The following is a 27,959-nucleotide window of genomic DNA, read 5'->3' as shown; positions in this document are numbered from 1 at the left end:
GAAGTGTTGAAATTGAAAGTTGAAACTTGAAATTTTCAAGTGAAAACTCTTCATTTTTCTCCTGCTCAGTTAATGGTTGATCAATCGAATCGAAATCATCACAAGTCTCTGACAGAATATAATTTATTATCGTAAGTTTGGTTTTATTAGTATAAAATACTGATAATATTGTATGCCACATAAATAATAACTAAGAATATAAATTTGTATCATATTTAAAAATATATAACTAACAAAAATGAGCACCATTAAGTAGGAGGTTTAGGGCTTTGAGCCACTTTGCAGGTTAGGTTCCTCCTTATCTTTATTCTATTCTGAAGCGTGGATAGCAAACCACCCAAAACATCATGATTAGGGACTTTTTTCGCGAACAATAACCTTTTCACAGAGTCGTCGTAAGTCAGTAAAGCAACCATATTCTGCATTAAAAAACCTTGGCAGTATTCCAATAACTGCATTGCGTTATACACTTTAGCATGAATATACATCGATACTACATTGTCAATTGCTACCATCGTCGCACATCTACTCTCACAATAACGAAGAAGACCTTCCAATTGGAAGAAGTTAGCAGCTGCCATCAATTCCAAAATATCCTCTTGTGGTGGTTCCAAAGACTGGCAACCTCCTTGGTAAAGAAATTTCATGACAATCTGAAAATTAGCAATTTTAATATTTACTTCTTCTTCGTGCTTAGACTTTCCAACTTACCTCAAAAATATGATACCTTATATCATTAATTTGTACAATAGGTAATCCTCCCTCACAAAGTTTAGAACTCAACATTGCACGAAGTCTTGGACTAGCGGTTACTAATACTATTTTGTGGGCGTAAAATAATCTCCCTTCTACTCTAAAAGTGACGTCGCTCAATTCTGGATTGTTGACGTATTTAGGATCGATTCTTGATCCACTGGAACTCACTGGTGGAATTTCCTTGACAATTTTGATGGGTTCCCAACCATAACAGGTCGAGAATATGTCTGCTAGTAACAGGGTGGTACCTTCCTTCTACAAACAAAGGATTTCATTAATTACTCTTATATGTAAAATCAAAATCAGAGGAAGTTCTGAGGAGTAAAGAGCAGTTAGTAAAGGGTGTTTTTTTGAGAGCTACAGAACTTTAAATCGCAATTAAACAACGATGGATTATTCGATTGACATTTTAGTTTCGAATAACCCACTTTCCTAAAATCCTGTGAAAATCAAGTGCAATATGACCTCACAAGGAAATGAATCTGCAGACCATCTTGTCGAACTCACCTTACTATATCTGAAAATATTGAAAAGAAGAGGCAAACACTCATTGACGAATTGTGAGCTGTAATCATCAGGACAAACTTGCAGAAAATCTTGCAACAGTTGGTCGATGACGCAATCTAGTCTAGCTTCATGTGCTGCTCTCAAAGAGTGCATCCAACAATGCAGAGTCCAAGGTATACCTAGTGACCTTATTTCAACAGTTATATCCAGATGATTGTTCTCTGAGCTCTGATACATTGCTTCTTGAAGGGCTTTTATCTGAGTTTTACTGAACTGAGGCGTACTTGAACTAGTCGTCTGGTTTGGAATGGTTCCTGAAATATATAACAGGTCAAAACTAAATTTATAAAGTATGGAGAACTTTTTCACCTTCAGCCAACATCTCTTCAAGAGACAAAACTTCTTTAGTTATGGAGGTGACTGGTTGGGTCAATAGTTTCTGTAAAATACCTCTATGTCCATGGGCTGCTACAACAGACAATGAACTGTATGATCCTCTCTGCGTTGCGGAAGAATAACTCAAAGAATCCTTGATCTGGGTTGACAGGAATGGATGAGCCCCATGAGCCAAAAGTAAGTTCACCATATCTGTGTTGCCACTACCACAAGCTACCTATTGAGAGTATAAAAAGAAAGGTGTCATTTCTAAAACAAATATTCGACAAGAGGTTCCGTAAACTACAGATTATTCTAAACTTATGATAATTCAACTATAGCGGTTAAATCTATTAATTTGATGTTGCTTAGTTTAATGAAAATACTTTCCTGTAGCGGGGTGAGTGTACATTTTTCCTCACTCAACAGAGCTCCTCCTTCAACATTTGCCCCTCTTTCCAATAGAATTCTAGCACATCTAACATGTCCCTTAGACGCAGCATAAGTTAGCGCTGTCCAATGTTGGTTCTCTCCATTCACAGCTGGATAATATATGGAACCAGAAGCAGGAGTTTCTATATCCACTGATGCTCCAGAATCAAGAAGAGCCTGAAATGTATGGTAAGTTAACTTGAATTTGTTAAATAATTTAAGATATTACCAGAAGCGCTTGGTCATCGTTGTTTATAGATGCCAGCATGAGAGCTGTATGTCCTTGAGTGTTCAATGTATCTAGGTGAGAATTCGAGGGCAATAAAGAAATAGCTTGTTGAATTAGTTCCGATCTTCCTGTAGCCATCAACCGGAAGGCAATCTCCATCTAGGGCGAAAACTGTTAAAACAAGAGGTGTAAAGATTAATACCATCGTACCTGAATTTGCCTAGAAGCTTCGAATTGGTCCTCTTCGTTGCCAGTATTTTTCCGTATCCTCATTGCTTCTTCACCAAGAGATCTCACTGGGCAATCAACTCCTGGAAGCAGAAGTCTTGCTGCTTGCATTATGTCGTCCTTGTCTAGGACTGCAGCATATCGGTGCTCACCATGAGCAGTGGCCACTCTCAACCATTCTACCAGAGGAGGTAACACTACATAGGCACGCTCGTAACAGAGTTCCTATCAATGATACCATCCACCCATAACATCGATTTCATAGTTAATCATTAGAAGTATTACATCCAGAAAGACTCATCAAGCCATTAACATACTAAAGGGTCATTTTCACGGTGATAGTGAAAGTAAACACTCAGAGTAATGAACATAGATAGAGGGAGCATATCTCATTTTCAGTAAGCAAATTTTGTCCCCAACACGATCAAATTTGACAAGAAGCGCGCAGAAATGAAAACATATCAGTGATACGATATTTCACTCAATTCGCGAGTTTCTCCAGAAGGAACACTCTTCTTATGTCCCATAGTGAATTGACGTTTCATATTAACTCAAAATATATTGACATAAACCCAAAATATATCAGAAATTCAGAAAACAAACTTCAAGACGTGAAACAATTAGGAAAAATATCAGATTCCAAATATTCGAATTTACATATTTAATTGAGAATCACTCAAATAAATATATTTCATTCAATATGATATACATTCATAATGTATAATATAATAAATAATATAGTAAAATTGTGGATTTGAAAATATATCACAATCCGACAACCTAATCTAAGCATGTTGGGGACATGTAAGAATTGCGTATACTCCCTTTATGTTTATTACTCTATGTAGTAAACATAATTGATTGCCAATTTCCACGATGTCAGTTTCTGCGATAGTTATTATCGTGATAGTAACTATCGCAGCAACTATCACCATGTAAACTACTTGATAGTTACTATCACAATGTCGAGACATCACTATGTAGCAGTTAACATGGTAACAGTTGCTGCGATAGTTACTATCATGATGGCACTATCGTGATAGTACTATCACCGTGAAAATGAGCCTTCATAAATTGGATTTATTATTCTTTCTGGGAGTAACTGCTATGCTCACCGAGAATAATAACAAATTACCTGCACAGTGTGGTTTCCTTGCTCGCCTTGCTCGAGTTGCGAACATCTCATGAAGTAAAAGAGAGATCTAACAGCTTTCTGACAGAGCGGAATCCTTGGTTGCATCCTGTCTATTAAATCCTGTAATTCCATCAAAGAACCGACACATGTGGTCATCATAGATGGCTCCGAAGGAACCGAGCTTCTTCCAGAATCTCTGCTGGAGCAGACGCTCGAACTTGACGCCCATCTGGGAAGTGCTAGCGCACCTTTTAAAAAAAAAAATAAAAAAAAAACTCGAGATGAATAGCGGAAAAGATATTGATGAGATCGATGTGTTAAGGATTGAATATTTAACAAAGGTGAGCTGGAATGATAACTCCCTTGAAGCGCTATAAGTGTAGAGGAAATGAAACGATCAATTTTGAATGTCAAAGAAGGTCATGGAATAATGCGACTTTAATGGATTTCTCAGGCTGCTCGAATGTTATCGTCTTCGATTTTGAACGTTGAATGGTATTTCAGAGAGAATGAAATATGATATTGGATCGATGATGTAAATCTAAGTTGAATAAATTATGGTGCACATTAAACAAAAATTTTTCAGGCGCTTCTTTAAGAAACTGTTCATATCGAATTGAGAATAAGATAATCAAAATACTGCGAATATCTAATTATTATTTACAGGTCATTTGTTTTACCCTCTATTAAATATTTCAACTTGCTGAAAATAATTCTGGAAATAAATTGCACTATAGCAATCCCTTCAATTTTCAATTGTGTCAATTGTAATTATGAATTTCATGTATATAATTTTGAAATTCGAGGATATAACTGACTTGGTATCAGCAGCTCTTAAAAGTCCATTTTTGCACCTATCGCGCACATGGAGGACACAAATAAGTAGGGTGATTCAAAAAAACTCCTTGGGAAGAGCCTGAGCAAAAAATGTATATATATATATTTAAAGATGATGAGCTTCTAGTCTAGGCCAAGAAGAAGATAATTTGAATTAATGATTATTTTAACGTACAAAGCAAAATCAAAAACTATATAAAATGGTACTGTGGCAAATATTTGGTTATTAATGCTTTGAGCTTGTCAATTTCGATTATATCCTGAAATTTTAGGTTTGGATAGGGACTAGAATTTTCAAAAATATAATTTTTTTCATTTTGTAAGGATAATTTTATCTTTGTCGCAACGATTCGTTGAACGCTCAACGTCATAATGAGTCTCATCTCATATAAATAATACAACAGTTCTGTATTCTCCAATAGGCGAATGAATGAACGAACGCTCAAAAGCTCGTAACAACTAGTCAGTACTTTTCTCAAATTTTTTCAATCTGTAATTTTACTTTTCAATCTTATGGGGGAATCTATCGATTCCCTCTAAAATATTCGAGTTGAGTTAAATTTCAAACCAAAATGCTAAAAATAGAAGAACTCGGTGTAAAAACTAGGAATGATCAAAGCCACACCCCTAAGGGATTTGTAGAAAGGCTTTGCTCACGGTCGAATGGAAAACAGCCTGAATGCCCATACAACTCGGCATTTCAGGGCGACTAATACAATTGAGTTCATTTCAGTCTACAACTATAAAATATATGCAACACTTGCACCGACAACGAGAAGAGTAAAGATTTTCACATCTGTTCTCGAAACCAGCGAAAAAGTACCTGCGACCAAGCAGGTAATTAATAATTTGTCCTTGGCCGTGAACTACTTTAGTCACAGTATAAGGACCACAACCCACAATGTTTTGAACATATCCTGAAATCATTGTATAGAATTTTCCTCAAATGCTCGATATTGGAAATAATAAATGAAAGGAAAGACAGACATACATATAATTAAACCTAAGCAATGCCTGATATTCGTGTTTGGAAAAATAATACATAATGAATAACATTATCGGTAATTGGAATTTTTCAAGATATATTTTCAAACTATCAAAACTATTTGTAGTGAAGAAAGAAAGAAAATGTGCATTTTGGGCGACAAAAACGAATAGTTCTGTAATTATTGTGTATATGAAGGCAGTAGGGTAACTAAGGAAAATCAAAAAGCAATAAAATCACACAACACATCTCTTTCCTCTCGAACAATTTCAAAGGTATCACGTGGCAAAAAAATAAAAATTGAAGCAAATGACGAAATGAAATACCTGAGGCTATCCTTCCCGCATTGAGATGCGCGTAGGGCTGCAATAAACCCCACATGTCACCATTATTAGCAATTGCATGTTCCAGTATAGTGGCTGTCAACGAGGCATCTGCATCGCTTGGCAGACATTGAAGCAATATTTCCTCCAGTAGATTTTCCATTCCGGCACACAGGTACACGGCGGCGTATCTGAAATATACAAGGTGGCACTCAAATTGATGGTTGAACTCTACTCCAGATCATCAAGTTTTCCCTCTATTCAGAGAGTCTGGATGAGAAAGATCCACTTTCGATAATCTGATTTCATAATAATTAGCGAAATTTAAAGAATTATACTAACTGACAAACTGCAACACCCAGAGGAAGCTGTTTAAATTTCAATTTATTTTTTTTTTGGTAAAACATAGACAGTATAGCAAGAAGTGAATGATTGAAATTTGGAGGAAAAAGCGGAGGGTTTACAATTTTTTTTTTATGAATTTGATATCAATGTGTTTGTCCACCGCGATTATCTATACACTCCCTAACAGGTCTCGGCATTGATGCAATAAAATGGTCTATTTCTTCTTGAGGGATACTATTCCCAGCTACCTGTACTTCATGTCTCAGAGCCGCCAAAGTCCTTGAGGGATGGAGTAAATTTTCAAGCCTTCTACCCATAATGTCTATGGGCGAAAGATCGGGGGATCTGGGAAGCCATGGCAAAAGATTCATGTGGGTCGCTTCGAAAAAGATAAAACTAACTCTGGCAACATGAGGTCGGGCATTATATTGCTGAAATATTGGATTCTCGAGCCGGTTAAGTTAAGGGAGAACATATAGCTCTACTATTTCTTGAAGGTAACGCAGCGCTGTCATATGACCTCGAATGAAGACTAAAGGTGACCAGCATGCATGTGTAATAGCTCCCCATACCATAACGCCTACTGTCGGGTGTACATGACGCTCAACATCAAACTGAGGTTCACGTCTTCCTCCTCGACGTCGTCTAACCCTTCTTCATCCATCATGTGGACCCAAGGAAAATCGAGATTCATCAGAAAAGACAACCTGATGCATTTCACATTTCAATGTTGACGTTCTCTGCACCACTATAATCGTTGCCGGCGATGCTCAACCGTGAAAGGTGACACAAGATGAGGTCGATAATGCTGCATTCCAAAAGAACCTTATCTGGCGGTAAACTGTTCGGACAATTAGAGGATCGCCTTATTCTCCTAACCAGTCATCAGCCAAAGATCGAATTGTCGCAAATCGGTCTCTAATGGCCATAAATCTTAGACGTCGATCTTGAACTTCATTTGTGCCCCTACGCCGTCCGGTACCTACTCCTCTTCGATTTTGGGCATTATCAAACCACGCTTGACAAATTTCATAACAGTAGTTGGATTTCTGTTCGTACGGTAAGCGATTTCTCGAAATGACAACCCCGCCTCTCGTAGACCAATAATTCGACCTCTTTCAAATTCACTTAGATGGCGATAAATTCCGCGTACACGTGCTCTAGGCATTTTAACAAACAACTAAACATCGACTTCGAATCTCCTCGAACAGCTGGTTATAAAATTAAAAAAAACTCGCTAAAAACGACTACAATGATTAAGGAACAAAAATTGTTTACATGAAAAAACCTTCACGATTTTTTCTCCAAATTCAATCATTTACTCCTTAGTAGATATACTATCTATGTTTTACCAAAAATTAAAAAAATTTGAACAGCTTTTAAGGTGTGTCAGTTTCTTCGTCAGTTAGTACACGTTCCTTTATAATCGTCTAAAAGTCTTGAAACCGGAGCCCTACAAGGTGGTGTAAAATCCCCAAAAATTTGAATAGGGCACCGTCAAATGAGTTTCATCAACACAAAAAGCATTTTCAGTTCTGTTTCAAAATCATTTTATTTCGAACAAATATAGAAAATTAGTCAAATTCAATATTTAGTGTCGTCGGCTTCAACACTAATCGACTGAATTTGATAGATTTCAGATTTGAGGTGCACCACAGAAGAAATCAACAGGCGTCAGATCCAGTGATTGAGCAGGCCGAACTACAGAACCTCTTTGATTGATCTGCAGCAGAAAATGATTCCTCGTTTTAGGTCGCAACTATTTTGAAATTATTAAATGATATGTCAAAAAATATCGTCAACAAGAATTGGAACGAATATTATTCATTTTCAGCATTGTTATTGAAGTTATGGTGCTGACATCATGAAAAAAAGCTCATCATACACTTGCAGGAGTACCTTTGAATGTTTACTAATACACTACTAGCCAAGTAGCCTAATATACGAATTTACTCACTCGTGTATAAACCTGGCCAACTTCAAGTCCGTCATCCACCTATGAAATCTTCCAACGTGAAGGTTCAATCCAGCTCGAGATGATTTGCTCTGTTTCAAAGCACCATCACTTGACATTGACAGCATGGCTGCCGCTCTTAGAGCTGCTTTGATACAAGAGTCAGCCAGAGGAGGGCACAAAATGATCCTGAATGAAACTGTTATATCGTGTTTCGTGCAGATCCCAAGGGTTGAGGACAACCTTTGGGTTTCCCTTCCAATTCGTACCAGAGCACGTTGCAACAGGTAAGATAGTCTTGGTATTATGTCGACATTCACTCTGTTCATGTATTCGCTGCATCTTCCAGTTTGAAGGACTCGAAGTATGCAGTGGTTGGTCCATGGGAGATGCTGAAGCTCTACAAGCCTGAAATATAAAAGAAAATGTTTCATAACGTCTTACAATTGCATAATATGTCAATTGCCTTTGTGAAAGCGGATTTGGTTGATACTTCAGAATTTCAAAGTTAATAAATACAATGTGGCTTGAAAGAAAGTTTATTTGTAAAAAAGCGATTTAAAAAATAATAAGCAACCTTTTGTAGGTACTCATTTTTGAATTAAAGGAATTCTTTGAATTTTATTTTTTGAGACAACTTGTAAAGAGTTTTCCAGAAAGAAGTTTCATTTTGAATAGCGCACTATCTGAGAAAATGTCACTTTTGAAGCTGTCATCATTTAACATTTAACAAGTATCTATCCATCTATCTATCAAGTCCCCAACATGGGGATATGGGCTCAACCGAGGTTATGTACCCAGTCTCAAACTTTATAAAAACCATCTTCCACATTTATGGCGATTTGCCATGTTATAATATCAATTCAGCACTTAATCTCACAAACTACAGCAATATTTTCAACAGTTACATAAAATTTTTGAGATCCAAAATGGGACGCAAGGAAATGTAGTCATCTCGCTGTAACAACCATTTTGGAACCCACTTTAACAAGTAGAAACTATTCCATCACATAGAATAAAACGATACAAGGCGTTGAAATTGTTGAAATTCACTACAGAAGTGGTGAAAATTTTACAGTCTCAGTTAGCAAAACTAAAAAGCACGATAAAAGATTTCTAGTGAAATATACTCAATTCAAGAAGAATTTTTATGAAGAATGATGAAAGTGCTTTCCTCATTTCTTTTTGTTTATATATCAGTTTAAACTCATTTTTAATTTTTGACATAATTTTTCCCCTATTTCACTTTTTCAATAAACTCCAAAAGCACAATTTGATCATCCCCCACCTGCCAAAATACAATTAAAAGTAAAATAACACACTTACCTGTTATGTGAGTCCACCCAAACGAACTCATCGGCGTTGGTGATATTGGTATTTATGGTTTCAAGAGATGAATGCCTCATCAACCTTCTCATCACGGGCTCTGAGCTCTCAGAACCGGCACTTATACTGGAATAAGTACTTGTTGATGTATTTGAACGTATCGTCAATTGTTGAAGAGCCAACTTGATATCTTCCAGCCCACCACCTCCAGTCCATGGTACATGCAACTAAATATATTTTTAGTCGAAATACGATGGGTATTTTGTGTTATACTGACTAACAATAAAAGTAAGATACCTAAACATGCTTATCTTCTCCAGACTCAAGTTCAATGCCATAAAGGGGACTACTATTCAAAAGTTAAAAATATTAATGTTTACCGAAGTACATATTTTCAGTATCATCTATTCTTTTCCACAATTACATGAACTTATAACGATTATAGAAAATTTAGGAACACCGTGTCAACTATTACTATAATTATTCTCAAGTTTATAGAAACAAAAATTGTGTAATTGAAAACATAAAGCAGAAAAAAAATAATTTGACACTCACTCTAGCTGGTGTAGCTCTATGCCTTGATCTATTATTGTACTGATGAAGGTTCGTTCGATTCCTCAAAGGTTTCTGAACAACTCCAGTTGGTAGGCGATCTTTGCAAGAAATATCTCTTGGTGATGTGTTTCCTGTATCAGACATGCTTGCGTGTCCTGAAGATCTATTGTCGTCCGATGAACTATTACATTGTTGCTGAAGATTCTTAAAAACAAAATGAAATAAAATTTTTTTTTTATTCAAAAATTTCAGCATCTCTAACATGTATCAATAAAGAAAGTATAATCACAAGTAATATGAAGAACTGGCTGACATTATCTTGCAAAGCAGGGACAATTAAGGATTCCATCCGTAGTAGTCTGGCAATCCTCCATGAGAGGATATCTAATATATTGGCTGAGAACTCTTCGATAAAATTTCAAATCACTGGTTTATACCAACAAATAGTTAAGGCCGAAAGCTTCACGAAATACCTCGTCATATATGTAATACTATTTTTGGAAAGTTCGTCCAAAAGAGTACCTATGCCAGTAGAGGTGTGAAGGTTATTTATCAGATACGTTAGTCCATTAGGTATAATCAAATCAAAATATCGACTTTACAAATCAATGAATACTTATTAGAAGGATTTGCTGAAGAAAACCATGATACTCCCACCTTCGCATTTTCTCATTCATATTCAAATTCAACTCAACAAGTTCATGCTTGCGCAATATGTTGAGCATTGTACAAAACATCAAGCTCCATGTAAAATTCAAAGCTTATTCCACAAATCATTGAAACCCTAGAAAATTTTAAATTTAAGAAGAATATTGCAAAAAAAAATTCAATACTTCCATGAGAGTACACAGCTGTCACAGTTGATCCTATAGAGTATTTTACATGTATATACAGGGTGTGTGATAAGTGCGACAAACTTTTGCATGAAAATAATGACAGTTTTGGTATATAACTTTTGTTCTAAAATGCTTCATACTCCGAGGTACGCGGTGTTAGAAGTTTCACTTAAAAACTGACTAAGTATTTATTCATTTCTCTAAAACCAGTCGAGATATGCAAATGAAATTTGGTGGGTTTCAAGAGGTACTTATTACGCATGTTTTTCTATTTTTTTTAGAACCGAGCTAAACGAGGCTCAACCTGTTAGATCCGATCTAAAAATCCATTTTTTTATTTATGCAATGCTATAGGTACAAGTGCAAAAATATGCTGTGAGATTCAAACAGTATTTTCCCTTGCCTGCATTTCCTGTAGTAGGAGAGAAACTCTTAGTTGAATTCCGAGGAATAAGGCATTGGATTTCAAATGAGATTGAAGCTAAGAGGAACAAGCAAACTCCATCTTGTAGAGAACAAAATGCAATGCTAAACTAGAAATCCGGAATGGTCCCTTTGTAATCACACATTTTATTATACAGGGTGATTCACCGCAATGGCCTATTAGAGGTTTATGGAAAACTGATCAATATTTTATGCTGAAAATTTGCATGTTGGGGTTTGAGGTAATGATCTTCCTCCATGATATATTTTCAGATTTCTACAACTTCCGGTTATAACAGACTACTACTTTCTTATTTCAAATGGCACACCCAGTATATTATTGCATCATTAGATTTCAGCCATACCTTGCGTATAAACTCAACGGTTCATGAGTTAATGGGATTCTTATGAAAAAAATTTGGCGACGAGGGACTACATTTTTTTGAATATTTCTGCAGAAAAAGTTTTTGTAGAAAACCTTTTTCATTTTCGATTAAGCAAATACGTAGCATCATAAGACTGTTTGCGGTTTGGAAAGAAAATGTATAGGGTGTTTATAAAAAGATCATGAAGTTGGACAACTCAAATTCATCAAAACTCACGAATTTCAAATTTGAACCTACTTCGTTATTATTTTAGTCGATTCTTCGTATAAAAAAAGAGTTGTCACCTAAACATACCCTATTCCTTAAATTAATACTATAAGAGCTATCGAAAAAGAACCTCAAATGATGGAAAACCGCAATTTCTAACTGTGTCGAGTATAGCCTGTGACTTCCGGGAAATACAGAAAGATACTAAAATTCGATGTTTCGATAACTAAATCTGACATTTCATGAATTATAATTAATTATTCGTAAGTCACAGACTACTCCACAGAGTTAGAACTTGCGGTTTTCCCTCATTAAAAGTTCTTCTTCGATAACTGTTGAAATCAGGGCCGGCGCGAGCAATTTTGGTGCACCTGCTGAAAAAGTAGCAATAAACACCCCCTCCCCCCCCAACAAAAGCATCACCTGCCTCGATAATAATTAAATTATGATTAGTTTTTCATAAACATCTAATAGGACATCGAGGTGAATCACCCTGTATATTTCTTTTTAATCATGGTAGTTTGGATCTCTTTGAACAGGCTTTAGATATTGAAAAACTAATTCGTCGAGAAAAATATTTTTCAGTATGAAGATTGAAGAAGAATATGCATCCGTTGAAAATTCAAAATGAAAATTCGAGATATGCACTGGCTTGGCGTCAAAAGCTTTTGAACGCTCTTTCTTCCTGAGCATATTACACCCTCGAGGCCACAGAACTTTCCAACCGGGTGTTTTTTTCCAGTTGAATTAGTCAAAAATCTGGAAAAAACATCTTACGGAAAAATGTTTCGAATAAAGGGTTGGCTGTTTTTGACAGGGAAAATCCACTTATGAATCTCATTTATTTAATACCCCCTCGTGGGGGGTAAGGGGACAACTTTGGAATTTCAAATGTTAAGGAATCCGTATTTTTTATTGCAGATTCCCACGGCACAAAATACAAAAACTTAGTACAAACAATTTTTCCAAATCGTCACAATTTCCCTAATGTCGGCCAAGAAAATACTTCATGACTACCTAAAAGTGTTTTAGTTTTGCGAACTGTGACTGCAAAATTTTCTAAATTTTTGTAGTGGTTCTCAACAATTCCAAAGCGTTTTTAAATCGTATATCGTTGCATTTTTAATACTGATTTAATAATTTTATTTGTCAATGTCGAAAGATGACAGCTTCAAAAGTGACACCTGCCCAGATAGTGGGCTATTCATATGGTGCAACAGGTCCTAGCATTACTCAATGCTATTGTTCTGTAAAAGCTTTACTTTTCAATGTATAAATTGAACAATTCGAAGTAAAAACTGAAAAGTACTCGCAGTTTGGAACAGATAAACGATAATATCTACTGAATAGGAGAGAAATATCCACTTTGTAAATTGAACTAAAGGAAATATATATCTATCTGATGAATATTCTTGGAGTTATAAATTTGGGAAATATACACTGCGCAAAAGAATTAACGCACATTATGGAAATCTCAAATTTATTCTACAACTGAAGGTGTTCTCAATGATAATTATTTTTATCAGAATTATGCATTAATATGTTATCCACTTTCAACGTTTTTCTTCAATACAGATGTTTTTTCCCAGCAGGAATAAAAAAGAAAAAAGGAGAGCATATCCATTGAGAAGAGGCTGATTGGGAAAGAGTTCTCTTCACAGATGAGTCTAGATTCTGCCTCTACCATTGTGATCGACGTTTCCTTGTATTCAGACGTCCACATGAAAGATATGCTCAGTGCACTCTTTCCCAATCGGCCTCTTCCCAATGGATATGCTCTCTCGCAAAATACAAACGCGCCCTTCGATGGGCTGGGGTAAGAGCTGGGCCTCTTGCCGCGACACGAGGCCTTAAATCATATTCTTTGAGGCGATTTCTTATTGTCTGGGTGCTAATTTGAACCCCATGAGTTTGCTCAAGCTAATTTTGAAGGAGGCGAGCGGTTGCAAACCGTTGTCTCAACGAAGAAACTCTCAAGTAACGTTCTTGAATGGCAGTTGTTACCCGTGGTCTACCCTGCCCTGGTCTTCGGACATTCATACCTGTCTCCCTGAATCGCTGCAACATTCTGGACACACTTGTATGGGAAACTCCAAACCTTTCTGCAATTCTTGTGTATGTCCACCCTTCTTCTCGCAAAACTACCGCTTGGGCACATTCCTCTTAGGTCAAATTGCGTGTTTCGCGTTGCATAGCGATCGAGTGTAGAAAATCAAACGAAAGAAAAACTATTGATCACTAGAATTGATCGAGAACAACTGATTTCAGAATGGAGCGAATACATTCAAAATCTGATAATCTCATCTTTTTTTATTCCTGCTGGAAAAAAACATCTGTATTGAAGAAAAACGTTGGAAGTGGATAACATATGCATGCATAATTCTGATAAAAATAATTATCATTGAGAACACTTTCAGTTGTAGAATAAATTTGAGATTTCCATAATGTGCGTTAATTCTTTTGCGCAGTGTACTATATAACTTCGCTATTCAACATGGGTCCAAGATATTTTCATACTTATTAATTTATTTTTTGATAAAAAGTGAATAGTGAACCATACAATGGAATTTGAAGCTTTTTGCATGTTTATCACATCCATCTTTCTATGCGAAAATCTTTACCTGAACTCTCAACTCCTGTACACTAACATGATGATGCTGCCTGGGAGTCAGTATCCGGTGTTCCTCATTGCCAGAACCACTCAATCTACCATTAATCTGTCCGGGCATCTTGAGATTAAGAGCGTTTACCCCACATTCCGCAGGTTTTGGTCCTGTATCTTTCTCAGGAACCATGATCGAATTGTGACTACATATGTGTTTGAATTCATGACTGTTTGGTATATTCTTCGTACTTGACAAATTGTTCTTCTCGAACTGTTCGCTGAACGTGGAAGTCTTGACATTATTCGCTACGAACAGTTGTTGGAACTGTTCCACCCTTCTCTTCGGGGATACCATCCGAACTGTGGTGTTTTGGTTTTGTGCGCCATTTGCCGAGAAGGACTTCGTACTGGTTTTGGTGCAGTTATTTGTTGAGTTTACATTGTTCTGGAGTTCGTTGCTGAGCGATCCACTCGAGTCTGCCGTTTGGAGGTGTTGGTAATTGTGGTCACTTCTTGAGTTGCAAGACAATCTGAAAGAAGTTAAGGTAGAATTAGATTGAAGATTGAATACACTAATTTTATTGTACTTCATATCATTGAACGAAAAAACTTAATTGAATTTTTGTGACCTCATAATAAATGCTCATTAGAGTGAACATATAGGGGCACTCTTTTGTGACTTGACCAAAACGTTCGATTGCGTTTCCAGAGAAGATCACTTTCACAAGCTAAACGCTTATAAGGTTTATCAATGTGCAGTTGGTCTTTTAGATTCCTACTTGTTTGATCAGAAACAGTATGTCGATTCTGGTCGAGGTCTACCTGGCCTTCAAGATGTTGATTTGGGTGTACCGCAGGGATCTGTTCTAGGACCGCATCTCCTCCTCCAACGAACTTGAGAGTTGTGAACCGAGGGTTGATTTGGTCACATTCACTGATGACTGATGTGTTGAGAAAAGTGACAACCAGAGAACAAATAACTTCTATTATGAAAAATGTATATGCTGTTGTTTCTGAACGGTTCAATCGTAATACCTTGTCTTAGTAAATCTAAGAATAAGGTTGTATACTTTTCGATGAGAGATTTGGACGGAAAGAATTCTTCAGATCCAATCAGATTTTTGGGCGTTTTGGGTGAACCTGTGTTATCTTTGAATAGAGGATATCTTACGGTATTTTATGTTGGGGTCATAATGCTAACATCAAATGACTATTTTGCTTACAAAGAAAAAGCTATTAGGGTGATAGGTAGACTTAACTAAACATAGGATTGCATACGAGCATTCCAGAATAAAAAAATTTCAACTGTTTCCTGTGTGTTCATATTTAAATGCTTGATGTATCCGAAAACACATGTTCTTCAGTATAGAACTAGATATTCTTGATCACAATACTCGGCAAAAAAATCACGTCCATCGAATTGACAAGATTAGGTGCGTTGTAACTATTTATGGCCCTTAACATTTCAACAAACTGCCCTCGATGGTGAGAATGCTGCCATTGAATCATTTCAAACACTGTATGAAGAATTCTTAGTTAACGAAGTGTTTCTATTCTATAGAAGAATATTTGTTTAAAGTAACAAACTTGCCAAAGGGCAATTGTTTAGTCATTTCTATGTTTAAATTCAGTTAATTTTTATCATATATCATTTTATATATATTTGATCATCATATACTCCAAACTACAATCAACAACTAACTGTGGGTTTAAGTGATGGTATCGAACAAAATTGTGTGAGAAACATATACTTTATATCATGTAGAGTTTCATGACTCAGGGTTTTAAGAAGCCCTTTAAAAAATTAATAATCGTCAATTCGTCAACGACTTGAAGAATCAACGTTGGGAACCACCCACCAGGGTAACTGAACATCCTGTGTAGCCTAAATATTTTTATTACGTAGTGCTCGAGCGATAAGGATACATTATAAAAAAGATTCCAATCTCTTTCCTAACTAGAGATATGAAACACCGCGTCACTATTACAGGCCCCCCCTGTATATTTATCCATAATTGAAATGAAAAAGCAGCACCTTCTTTCAACAATTGAAAAAATTAAATAATATTCTAATTAGCCTTACTCGGGAAATGGTGCCTATAACATTGATTACATTCATAAAAAATAATCTTTCATCTCTAACTTTTTCAATGCATAATCAAGATGTAAATGAACCCAAGCCTGAAAAATTATGGGGCTAATGACGATCATCAAATATAGTAACGGAACCCTACATTAGCGCTCATTATTATCAACATGTTGAAAATACAAATTGGTCTACTACTTTATTCCTTAGTTATGTGTTATATTGTGAGTGAATATTATTAATATATTATTTGAAGGATATGAAAAATATATTTAAAAAAATTTTGAGATTGGGAACTATTATCTTCAACCTACTTTCGATAAATAAAAAACTGATTTAATATGCAATAAAAGAAGGATAGTATAACAACAAACTTATATCCTGTTTAAGACTCGTATCAAAGATCCAAAAATGTTCGTGAAAATATATACTAAATTAACAGCTCTTCCTTTCAGAATGGTTCTAGGGATTTCAAGGTTTTGCATTTTGGAAAATGTGGTAATTATCACGATACACCTTCGCTTGTTTCTGAGAAAGAGATAGAAGTATCCGATGGAATTCATCGCAATACTGTAATTGAGATGAATCTTGAGAAAGATTTGAATGATATCGAAGTAAGTATATTTTGTCCTGTTCTTTCCACTGTATTTCATATAAGTTTTTATCATTGAAAAATTCAAAATCGACTAAAACAATATTTTTGTTTCAATATTTCAAATTTAAAATCTAGAAAAAATCATTTCCTGGATATTAAATAATTGGCAGGCTCGCAGAAATCGAATAATCATCATTTGTCGAATTATTTTTGATATGTCATAATTACACTCAGGTGCAAAAAAAACGGAACAAGTTGATATTTAGTAAAATATTCTTATTTTCGAAATTTTTTCCGTAAAAATGTAGATTGAATTATTTATTTCAATTACTGGATTGAACGAAAATTGTCTGAGAGAAATCGATCTTTGAAACGGATGAAATTTTTCAAAACGGAATTCCTTATACCAATCAATAATATTAGCTTTTTGTTCACGCGTTTCTACTCTGCATAAAGTTCTTAAAAAAGAGTAATTAGAAATTAAACTACGAATATGATGCACATTGCACCATCAGAGACGATTTGCAAAGGTTGAAGATGAATATCCTCTTCTTTCTAATTGGACTTTCACTGCTTGTGAAAGGAAAGATTGTTACTCTCCGTTTGAATTTTGGCATTCTTTATTCTATGTTTTTAAAACATTGATATAACATTCTAAGAAACTGACTTTCCAGCACTGTACTGTTGTAACGAAAACGAATTGTTGCTATTTATTTGTTGTATACTCAACTCTATGTTGACTTCATTATTGAATCATTCCTTGATTCTTTACCCAACAGCCAAATATTAAAACGTTCCTTCCAATCAAAATTTTTTTTACAACCGGTAAAGTTCTATTTATAGGCACGCCTTTCAATCTTCAAATGCGACGATGGAACATGCAACCATTTCTGGAAGGACCACGAAATAAAAGATATATGTGTGGATAACAAGCTCAATTCTTTCGAAGACATCATGGTGAGATTCATCATAGATTCAACCGAACCAAAAATCACATCGTGTCCTGTCCGAAAGGTAATTTTTTCTTCGTTTCGAGTAATTCTTTAAAAATTTTCATTTCTAGGGTACCTACAGGACAACATTTGCGAGTGGGAATGCATTCTTTCATAACTTTTCACTGGCAGCTGGTGTTTGGTCTGTCAAATGGTCCTTGCTAAGTGAAGAGGAAATGATAAGTTGTTATGAATGTCAAGTTAAAGTATCTGGAGAATTATGATTGATTTGCAATATTTAAAATGATGTCGTTTCCCAATAAAACAATTTTATGATGTATGAATATTTGTTGTTAGTCAAATTTAAATGAGCATTTTGATGATTTTGTTATTTGTTTGATTTTTCAAACGAAAAGAATTTTCTACTATAGTGAGGTAGTTGTCCTTATATCGCTCGAGTTCCATCATTGTTATCTTCAATTTGAATTCAGTTTCTCTAATAGAAACCACCACGTTATTTAACTGAGTTTAATTACTATTAATAACTACCTTTTTACTCAAGTACAAAAAAAGTCACAACAAGTTGATATGGTGAAATTTCAAGTCCCATAGTTTTCTTATTTTAAGCGAAATTCTTTCGGTAAACTCTAAATAAAATGATCAATTTCAATTTGCATATTCAATATTTTGGTAGATGATGGCTCATTAGTCAGGGTCATAAGTTGCAGGGTTAATCAGAAGTTTGTTGTTGAACCCTAACTCTGAAAGATCTTGTGGAATAATTTCGTTGTCAATTTTTTTTCAAATTACCAATTTTCATCGAGATTCATTTCAACTTTTTGGTTTTTTGTTCATGGCATTAACTGCACCTTTTCATTATTGAGGGACAAGTAAACACTTCACCCAATTTAAAGAAATGAATAAATTTTTATATTTCTACATATGGCATTGCTCATTGTGCCATAATGTCAGTTGATGAGTCTACCAATGAGAAGGCAACAACATGTTGTTCAGTTAATTAGTTTTCAAAATTTATTCATGCAAACTTATTGAATTCAAGTGAAAAATCAACAAAAATCAATTCAACTGTAACATGAATAACCTGAAGAAACGATTTTTTTTTATCAGATTAATATTTTTTTTAATTACTGGCTGCAATTAGGTTCCGAATACCTAGCATCTTGAAGAAAATTCCATTTTTCAAAGGAAACCGTTGATGACAAGTTCATTCCTCTCTTTGAAATAAACTAGAGAACTTAAAGGCATGAACCAAAAAACATAATGTTGAAAAAAATGGATCTTTATGAAAATAGGTAATTTGAAAAAATTTCATCCCGAAATTATTCCACAGGATGTTACAATTGTTGAGTTTAATAACAACCTTCTTATTAAACCAGCACTTGAACAAGAGATTGAATATGCAATTTGAAATGAATAATTTTTTCTACAGTTTACTGAAAAAGTTGTGAAAATTGAGCTCAACTTAAGAAAACTATGAGACTTTTACTAAATATCAACTCGTTGTGTTTTTTTGCACCTGAGCGTACTCATTTAGCTTATTCAAAATAAACTAAATGGATGTTATGTGATAAACAGTTGAAGGCATTTACTTACACCTAAACACGTAAATAAAAAGTTCATTTACCGATCTTTCAAGTAATGCTTGAGCAAGTCGGCTTCCATCCCAAGAGGAAAATCATCCTCCAATTCATCGTAATTCAATAATATGCTACTTGAATGAACTTCGTTGATTATTTGACTTGCTAAGCTGAAAGTGTTTTTGAATACCACGTTGATCTCAGTGCTATTCTCTCTGCTGCACAGACTCATCCACTCGTCGATGTACTCATTTTTTGTTATCTCCTCACTCGTATCTGCTAACGAAGTACTCGTAGTGTCATTGACGTAAATGACTGACTTGTGCTTATTCTGACTCATCTCGCTTGGAGAATCAGCGCTTTTGTCCTCAGATTTACAGGCGTTATCCTCGAGTGGTTTATCCTTTTCCTCGCAGTCCAAGTCTCGTTTTTCCTCGACTTTCACTTCATTCTTCCCTATCGTGGAAAATTTCTCGAAATCCCCGTCTACTTCCATGCCAAAAAAAGTGTATTTCTTGCCGTTACGCACCATTAGATTTTTCAGCGTCTTATCCGGCTTCGCCAGGATAAAATTCGACGGTATCGAATCCACATTGTCCCTCAAGTCCTTCTCACAACCCTTCAACTCCAGGCACAAGATACACTCACAATTTTTGTCACATATCATCTTAGGGTTTCTGCATCACCGATTCGTGAATATATGATACGAAGTAGCGATCTTAACGAGAGCAAAAGATTGACTGAATCTCATCTCCTAGGAACAATGGCTGTTATTGTAATGAGATGTATAGCAGCTCATTTCCCATCATTGTTAAATATTTTCTTCTGCGTGAAGCCTATCTCCATTCATGTGTTCTGCTAATGGCGACTGTCACGGTCGAATTTCAAAACAATCAGTGCAATTTCACTTTCGCACTTATCGTTTTCAAGGGTTCATGCGGTGAAGAGTCGAACTATATTTCTGGTGAGCCCTATTTGCTTCTGAATGATTATTACATAACAAGAGTTGTGGGAAGCATATTACGCACGACTAGAAAATTCTAGGGGTGCGTAATTATCTTATTACTCGAATTGTACTATACTTTTTCTATACACCGCAATCATGTCCATAAAAATTTAGACAAATTCAAAAACTGGGAGCATATCGCGACACAATTAAGAAACGTCAAAAGGTTATCGGCTTCCGCGGGCTGTTATTCATTCGTTTCCGTGGCAACTACTGAATATTTCATCTTATTGGTTATTCGCCGTGCAATTTACTCTACAGATTCTACCCTATTGGTTGTTGATCGTGCTTTTGGTTTACGGTAAAGTAATTCGCACAGTTTTACGTTGCACGGTGCTTAAAATATGCAGTTACATAGTTGGTGAGATGTACGAATTTCATTACTTTCTGTAGAGGGAGTAGAAAAAATACTTTAATTAACATAGTGTTATATATATTTCCGAAAATATAACTCCAATGTGGAAATTTCCGATCGTATCCAAAACTCTTCTGAACAACTTTTTTATCTGTCTGTCTGTATGTATGCTATAATGCTAATGCTTGATGTAACAGTCTCAACTTCAACAAAAAATTTCCGATTTTAATGAAATTTCACATTCTGATAGGATCGTAGATAGTCTCATACAAATTGATCTCTATTGAAAATAGAGAGATCTCTATATTTCGCGTTCTACTGATCCGATTTTAATGCAATTTGAAGCGAATACGCGGATTGGGTGGTAAGTAGTTCCATACGAATTTAAGATCTTTCAGTTTTACTGTATTGGGTGTTCCCAAATAAATGGCACATTTTCGGGCTCGATTCATAAGAAAATTATTTTGGTGAAAACAACAACCTCATAAATTCAAACTGTTTTTCCATCTATAAGAGAACATTGGAAAAATGGCGTGAAATGAAAAGTTGACATAACATCTTTATTATTGATGCTATTAACATGAAAGAAAAACATCCTACAAGCACTTTTTCAGTAGAATCCATTGGTTTAATAATTTATTTTTATTATCATTAGTTCTGATGTTATAAAACAAACTTGTGTTTTTTTTTTAATCTAAACCATAACAATGTCTATAACAGATAAAATCGCTTAGTGCATATTTATAATAATCTGTGAAACATTCGGTAGCCACCAAGGTATTCGGATTTAACATCTTTAGATCTTTTCAACATTTTCAAATTGATAAATGTTGTTCTTTAAATGTGACCAGAGGAAAGTGACAAGTGACAAAGAAGGTATTGATTCTTTGGTACACTGGCTAAGGGTTCATCAATATTACCGAGGAAAACCCGAAGATTCGCCAATACATTCTTCATAATGCTGATCTTTCACTTCATTCCCATTTTTATTCAATGAGCCCAGCCACACTGTTACGTTCAATGAAGAGATCTACATCTTAAATTGAATTTAATTGCTTCAGGATGGAACAACATTCCAAATATCTGATCAAAAATGACTTTAATATGCAAAATTTTCGATGGTATTATTAGGTCAACATAATGATCAATAATTGGCCGTCTAGAAGCAGTCACTTGGAGACTATATTTTACGAATCGTTTTATACAGGGTGCGTCAATTGTGCTTGATATGTCGATAACTCTTGGAAATTTTGGGCTAGCAGAATAATTCAAGTTCTGACGGAATCGACAATACTCAGCACATAAATTATTTTTGACTCTTCAGGCTGGTCCGAATGTGGTGAAGCACGATACCATCCTGTGCTCTGCGTCTGTTAACACCACTTAATATAAAAGACATTCAGTACATCCAAGTTTTATCAAATAACATTTTGAAATGAAGAAAGGAAAGAAGATTCAAGACAAGGATAAACCAAAAAGACCTCAAACTGCATTCATGTTGTGGTTGAACGAAAATAGGAATAAAATTAAGTCCAAAAATCCAGATATGAAAGTAACAGAGATAGCCAAGGAAGGAGGACGACAATGGAGAGAATTGGAGGATAAATCTAAATGGGAGACGAAGGCTAAGGAATTCAAAAGGTTATATGAAGAAGCAATGCAGGCCTACAGAGCAAAGCAGGATGTAGACTAAGAGTTTAATCTTTTCAATGTTTAGATATAATTCTTTTGTACTGTGTGTATTAATATGTTAAAAGTGAATAAATAAAGTTATAAGTTATAAGAATGCCCAATTTTCATATCATAAATCAATATTTTAAGTTTATACGTCGAGTGGTGTCAATTCCGACAAAATATGAATCTTCTTCTAGCCCAAAATTTACAAGAGTTATCGACCAATCGAGCACTATTGACTAACATAAAATTGCATAGTTTCCGAAAGTCTACATTTTTTCTGATTTTGAAAAAAAACCGAAACCAATAATCTAATATATCTGCATATAATATCGCAAAATTATAATTCACCGACCATCATCGAGCTACATATTATTCTCAGTGTATTTCAATTGAATATTACCAACACATCAAAATGATTAGACTAAAAAGTAGGAAACAATGCCGATAATTCCCATGCTTTCCTCGGAATCATCATCTTTACTTTCTAGGAATTTTATATTCTATGCAGAAGTTAAGATAATATGCTGAAACTTTCGTATTCTCACGATTAAGTGCCTGAAATTAATTCAATTAATATGAGATATTGTGATTAACAATGGGAACATATTGAGGAGAACCTTGTATGGGTGCAAGTGTCAATGCCACTTTTACTCTATAGAGTATGCTTTTGCTGATTATTATCTGTAATATCCTAATTGTTGATTGGATTTAGATGCATTCATGAGCCTCATATCTTAATGAGATTCTATGAAGATTTGAATTTGAGGAGTGTTCGCTATCTATGATTAAGGATGTAACTTTTTCCTATTGTATAAAATATGCCATTAAGAGGTTTCATTTTAATAACCCGCTATCCATCCAGCTGTCACTTTTGAAGCTGCCATTTTTTGACATTTAACCAGTAAAAACTATTCCATAACTGAATATGGAACGATACACGCTCCAAAAAAACACTGAAATTTATTAAAAATTAAAATTCACAACAAACTGGTGAAAAATTGGCAGTCACCTTTTGGTTCGCTTGAAGCACCTTCCAGGTCGGCAATAGTTTAACTGTTGAAAAAATTTGAGCTGTTTGGACAAGTTAATGATGTGAAGAATCGAAACCGTATGCGTTACTCAAGAACTAGTGAGAATATGGCTGCTGTAATAGGTAGTGTTGTCGAAAACCCAGGTTTAACGATTCCTCGTTGATCTAGGGAATTAGGCATGTCACAAACAATATAACATCGTATAAAGTCTTAAGGCTTTGAAGTTTAGTTAACACAAGAACTCAAGCCGATCGATCACCATCAATGTTGTAACTTTGCTGATTGAAATGCATCAAAGTGTTACGAATATTCATTGAAAAATCATCTTCATTGATGACACCCATTTCCAACTCGGAGGTTACTTCAATGAGCATTTGGATCTCGGAAAATTCAATAATGATATTTGAAAAGCCACTCAATCCTGTCACTGTTGAGTACGGTTCTTGGGATGGTGGTGTGATTGGACCTTACTTATTCGAGAATGAGGCTGGTGCAACTGTTACGGTGAATAGATTGCGCTACCGAGCTATGATTAATGATTTTTCTGGCTGGAATTGAAAGATATTCATGTGGAGTACATTCATTTCCAACAAAAAGGCCCTATGTGCTACACAAGCAATGAAACAAACGCAATTTTGCAAGAACAGTTTCTTGATCGTATTATTTATCGGAGAGGTGATCACAATTGGCCACCGAGATCTCGTGATTCAACACGTTTAGACATTTTCTTTTGGGGTCACATGAAAGATAAGCCAAAGCTCCACAATCGATTCAAGACCTTGAAGATGGAATTCGTGAAGACATACAGCTCCGAATGTGCGAATATCATGAAAAGTATATTTTTTCTTTACAATAAAATAAACATCCCTTGAATATACTCGTTTTTATTTCAAAATATTCCAGTCTTATTGGAAAACCTAGTAAGTACTCTGTAGAATTTGGTTTATTATTTTTATAAGTAAATATTTGGAATCTTTCAAGAATTTTATGATTTTGACGACGCTATCAACGCAAAATCTGCAAAAGGCCGGATACCTTGGGGGACACCGAATATTTCAATTATCTGAATTTCACAGATTATCATTCTTCATTATGGCTTGAAAACAATTGAACCTATAAGCTTGAGATCTTCGCTTAATTAATCCTCTCAAAAATCCAACCCGCAAATGTGCCATTTATTTTTTTTTCTACATCAAAATGATTCTGAGATCCCCTCACTAGACAACGAATTTGGGACACCCAATATATATATTGCGGTACAAATATAAAATCAATACGAAATTCTAAAAGGCGATCCAATCTCTAGTTTCTCTAAAGTTATAAAGTTCTTGAAATTTCATTCAGACTACGGAATAAATAATTCAAACAAACCCAGAGTCCTACCCCACAGCTTAGTCTTTATTTAGTTTGAATAATCTGTAAGATATGAGGAAGAAATGAATCATTAAAATAAAATCAGCACTGCTTTTTGAACTCGATCTCTTGATTTTCAATTTCTAAAATTCAGGGATTCATGGATTCTTAAGCGAATAGAATCAATGCAATACAGGGTGATTCACCGGGATGGCCTATTAGACGTTTATGGAAAACTAATCATAATTTTGAGCTGAAAATTTGCAATTTGGGGTTTGAGACAATGGTCTTTATCCCTAAAATATTTTCAGTTCTCTACAACTTCCGGTTATACCGGAAACAGACTATTATAATATAATAATAATATAATGTTTATTTACTATAAACATAAAAAAATTACAGAGGTATTTATCTCACGAAATATTTACCTGTGCGTAATTATCAGACTACTACTTCCTTATTTCGAATGGCACACCCAGTATATTATTACATCATTAGATAGCTTTTTCGATGGCAATTTCGGCAATATGCCATACCTTGGGTAAGAATTCTACGGTTCATGACTAATTGGGATTCTTATGAAAAAAAAGGTGGCGATGAGGAAATAGCAGTCTTTCCTCATTTAAAGTTTTTCCTCGATAACCCATGAAGTATTCATTTTAGATATAGGGTTTGCTTAAGTAACCTCCACTATTTTCGGACGTAGAATCGACTGAAATAATAAAAAATATAGGTTCTAATTTGAAAATCTTGAGTTTTGATGAATTTGAGTTGTCCATGTTCATGATCCTCTTATAAACACCCTGTACATTTTTGGTCCAAGCCGAAAACAGTCTTATAATACTACGTATTTGCGGAATCGAAAAAGAAAAAAAATTTTTGGAAAAAGCTCTTTCTGCGGAAATTCAAAAAAAAATGTGAGTCCTCATCGCCACCATTTTTTTCATAAGAATCCCAATAACTCATGAACCGCTCTTCACCAACATTTTTTTCATAAGAATCCCAATAACTCATGAACCGTTGAATTTTTCTCAAGGTATGGCGTATTGCCGAAATTTCCATCAAAAAAGCTATCTAATGATGCAATAATATACTGGGTATGCCATTTGAAATCAGGAAGTAGAAGTTGTAGAGATCTGAAAATATTTTAGGGAGAAAGATCATTGTCTCAAACCCCGATATGCAAATTTTCAGCTCAAAATTATGATTAGTTTTCCATAAACGTCTAATAGGCCATCCCGGTGAATCACCCTGTTTATACAGCAACTTTCTGCACCTAATATAGCATTTATCTAGTCTTTTTCAAAATAAACTGAAAATCTGGAACGATCAACGAACAGTTTTTGTATTATATTATCATTTTCAGACACTACAGGATGATTCAATTTTTAGTAAACAAACCTGTATAACCGTTATGGAAAGAAATATTATGGACCAATATATTTATATTTTTTCCTCGATATTGTATGCATCCATTGGTAAATTTTGAATACACGAAGTTGAGTCACCATACTAACCATACCATAATGAAAACTTCGAAAATTCAGGAGTAATATTCGGTCAAAAAACTCGCAATTTCCGCTAAAATATAATAATTTCACAATAATTTGTGAGAAGTTTTACTTACTACTCCGAGTGATAATATCTGGAATTTTACATACATATAAAAGTGAAAAGGTTAACTATCTAACTCCTGTCACACTCTAGTCCCTTAACCTCAAGTCTCTGAGCATATCGAAAATAAAAACTTTCTCATTTTTCCAACTTCAATACAAATACTTGCAGCATATATTCGCAGAAATTCGAACTTCATCTGATCACTAAAGAGGTAACCGAACATAAAAAAATATATAGACGTATCAAAAATTACCTTCTAGGTTTCGGTCTCAAAATCTCGTGGCTAGCATCCGTGATACAAAGAGGATTGAGGGGACCAGACAGGTGATCAACTCCAGTCCACTGTCTTTCCTCCGGACACTCATTACCGTCCCTATTCTCGAGGGTGAGTTCCCAACCTGCAGCACTTTGTGTCCCATTTTGATGGGCCATGTCAGACGAACTACGACATACCAACGGATTCGCCACTGCCCTAGAGCAATTTCACTTCTTCAGACGTTCCGGCCAACATCACGAAAACTGTGACAGCAATCTCGAAACATCCATTCCTGCCAGTGTTTCACTATTAGGTTAAAATTTCGGCCGAACAAGCACTATTTCTCTCAGAATTTACAGCAGAGTCCCTAGCCTCGTACAGTTTGTAAACATTTCATGAGCGCCGAGCCAGAGACAGGGTTTTCGGTATTCGGTTTTTTGTTTTGTATTTTGTATGCGCGCAGTCCCGCGGCCGTTGGGATTCCTCAAAGCACGCCCATGTTTTTCAGAAACTGGTTTTCAACTTCTGAACAATGTAGTTGAGCGGGACGAAAGAAGAAAGATGAGGCTGTACCTCTACCAGAGGCTGCTGCGTACTTCTGGACATTGTGAAAGAGGCCGATCCGTGAATAGCATTAAGGTTTGGTTTGATAACGGGATAATATTGAAATACCGAGCTGGCCGGACTCTTGATAATTGACGGTGTGCCGGAATTTTTCGGAAGCGATCATAAAAAAAAAACCTGAAGCCGCATAATTCCTAACTACCTGTTCAATCTGATAACAATTATACTGCCTCTTATCGGGCGCACTTGCTTGGAATGTGGAGCATATTCGCTTCCGGTTCGTGAGTGATGAGTCCGGATCGAAGGACCAAGCGAATTTTAACCGGGGTAAAAGCCCGGTTGGCTATGCATGCGAAATGCATCAACGATCGCTCAGAGTTTAGAGTAGACAGTTGCAGATATACCTGACAACGAAGACGACTTGGGAGCGTCAACATCAAGCGAC

The 27,959-nt window shown here is 35.4% G+C and overlaps 3 protein-coding genes across 4 annotated transcripts; 2 read left to right on the top strand and 1 right to left on the bottom strand.

Moving 5' to 3' along the window:
- Window positions 1-107: 107 nt before the first annotated feature.
- On the bottom strand, window positions 108-27,479 carry LOC123684884 (ankyrin repeat and BTB/POZ domain-containing protein 2). Of its 2 annotated transcripts, none has more exons than XM_045624383.1 (14): window positions 26,948-27,479; window positions 14,461-14,974; window positions 9,988-10,191; window positions 9,433-9,659; window positions 8,110-8,514; window positions 5,811-5,998; window positions 3,663-3,910; window positions 2,510-2,752; window positions 2,300-2,458; window positions 2,029-2,247; window positions 1,633-1,876; window positions 1,264-1,577; window positions 712-1,011; window positions 108-653 (listed from the first exon to the last, which is right to left on the bottom strand). In XM_045624383.1, exons 1-14 carry the CDS (start codon window positions 27,124-27,126, stop codon window positions 249-251), a joined length of 3,849 nt encoding a protein of 1,282 aa, XP_045480339.1. In that variant the 5' UTR covers window positions 27,127-27,479; the 3' UTR covers window positions 108-248. The 2 variants fall into 2 exon arrangements, with proteins under 2 accessions (XP_045480339.1, XP_045480338.1); XM_045624382.1 differs by lacking the exon at window positions 26,948-27,479 and adding an exon at window positions 19,703-20,403.
- LOC123684885 lies at window positions 16,389-18,380 on the top strand. The gene is made up of 4 exons (XM_045624385.1): window positions 16,389-16,754; window positions 16,986-17,144; window positions 17,969-18,139; window positions 18,189-18,380. The coding sequence occupies exons 1-4, from the start codon at window positions 16,701-16,703 to the stop codon at window positions 18,339-18,341; spliced, it is 537 nt and encodes a 178-aa protein (XP_045480341.1). The 5' UTR covers window positions 16,389-16,700; the 3' UTR covers window positions 18,342-18,380.
- LOC123684886 (mobility group protein 1A-like) lies at window positions 22,437-22,793 on the top strand. Its single transcript, XM_045624386.1, has one exon. It carries the CDS (start codon window positions 22,452-22,454, stop codon window positions 22,707-22,709), a length of 258 nt encoding a protein of 85 aa, XP_045480342.1. The 5' UTR covers window positions 22,437-22,451; the 3' UTR covers window positions 22,710-22,793.
- Window positions 27,480-27,959: the final 480 nt, after the last annotated feature.

The sequence above is a fragment of the Harmonia axyridis genome, chromosome 7, assembly GCF_914767665.1.
Source record: "Harmonia axyridis chromosome 7, icHarAxyr1.1, whole genome shotgun sequence".
Taxonomy (NCBI): domain Eukaryota; kingdom Metazoa; phylum Arthropoda; class Insecta; order Coleoptera; family Coccinellidae; genus Harmonia; species Harmonia axyridis.
The sequence above is the reverse complement of the archived record's forward strand: the minus strand, read 5'-3'. Positions and strand labels throughout refer to the sequence as shown.

What these genes read in the sequence shown, in the direction of transcription:
- LOC123684885 (XM_045624385.1), top strand. Translation starts at nt 16,701, where the DNA reads ATGTTGAAAATACAAATTGGTCTACTACTTTATTCCTTAGTTATGTGT. An exon ending in CCTTAGTTATGTGTTATATT is followed by an intron (nt 16,755 to 16,985) that starts GTGAGTGAATAT and finishes TCTTCCTTTCAG; the next exon opens with AATGGTTCTAGGGATTTCAA. An exon ending in AAGATTTGAATGATATCGAA is followed by an intron (nt 17,145 to 17,968) that starts GTAAGTATATTT and finishes TTCTATTTATAG; the next exon opens with GCACGCCTTTCAATCTTCAA.
- LOC123684884 (XM_045624382.1), bottom strand. Translation starts at nt 20,322, where the DNA reads ATGATATGTGACAAAAATTGTGAGTGTATCTTGTGCCTGGAGTTGAAG. An exon ending in TACAGGAGTTGAGAGTTCAG is followed by an intron (nt 10,192 to 14,460) that starts GTAAAGATTTTC and finishes TTTGTTTTTAAG; the next exon opens with AATCTTCAGCAACAATGTAA. An exon ending in TGAAGAGATGTTGGCTGAAG is followed by an intron (nt 1,578 to 1,632) that starts GTGAAAAAGTTC and finishes TATATATTTCAG; the next exon opens with GAACCATTCCAAACCAGACG.
- LOC123684886 (XM_045624386.1), top strand. Translation starts at nt 22,452, where the DNA reads ATGAAGAAAGGAAAGAAGATTCAAGACAAGGATAAACCAAAAAGACCT.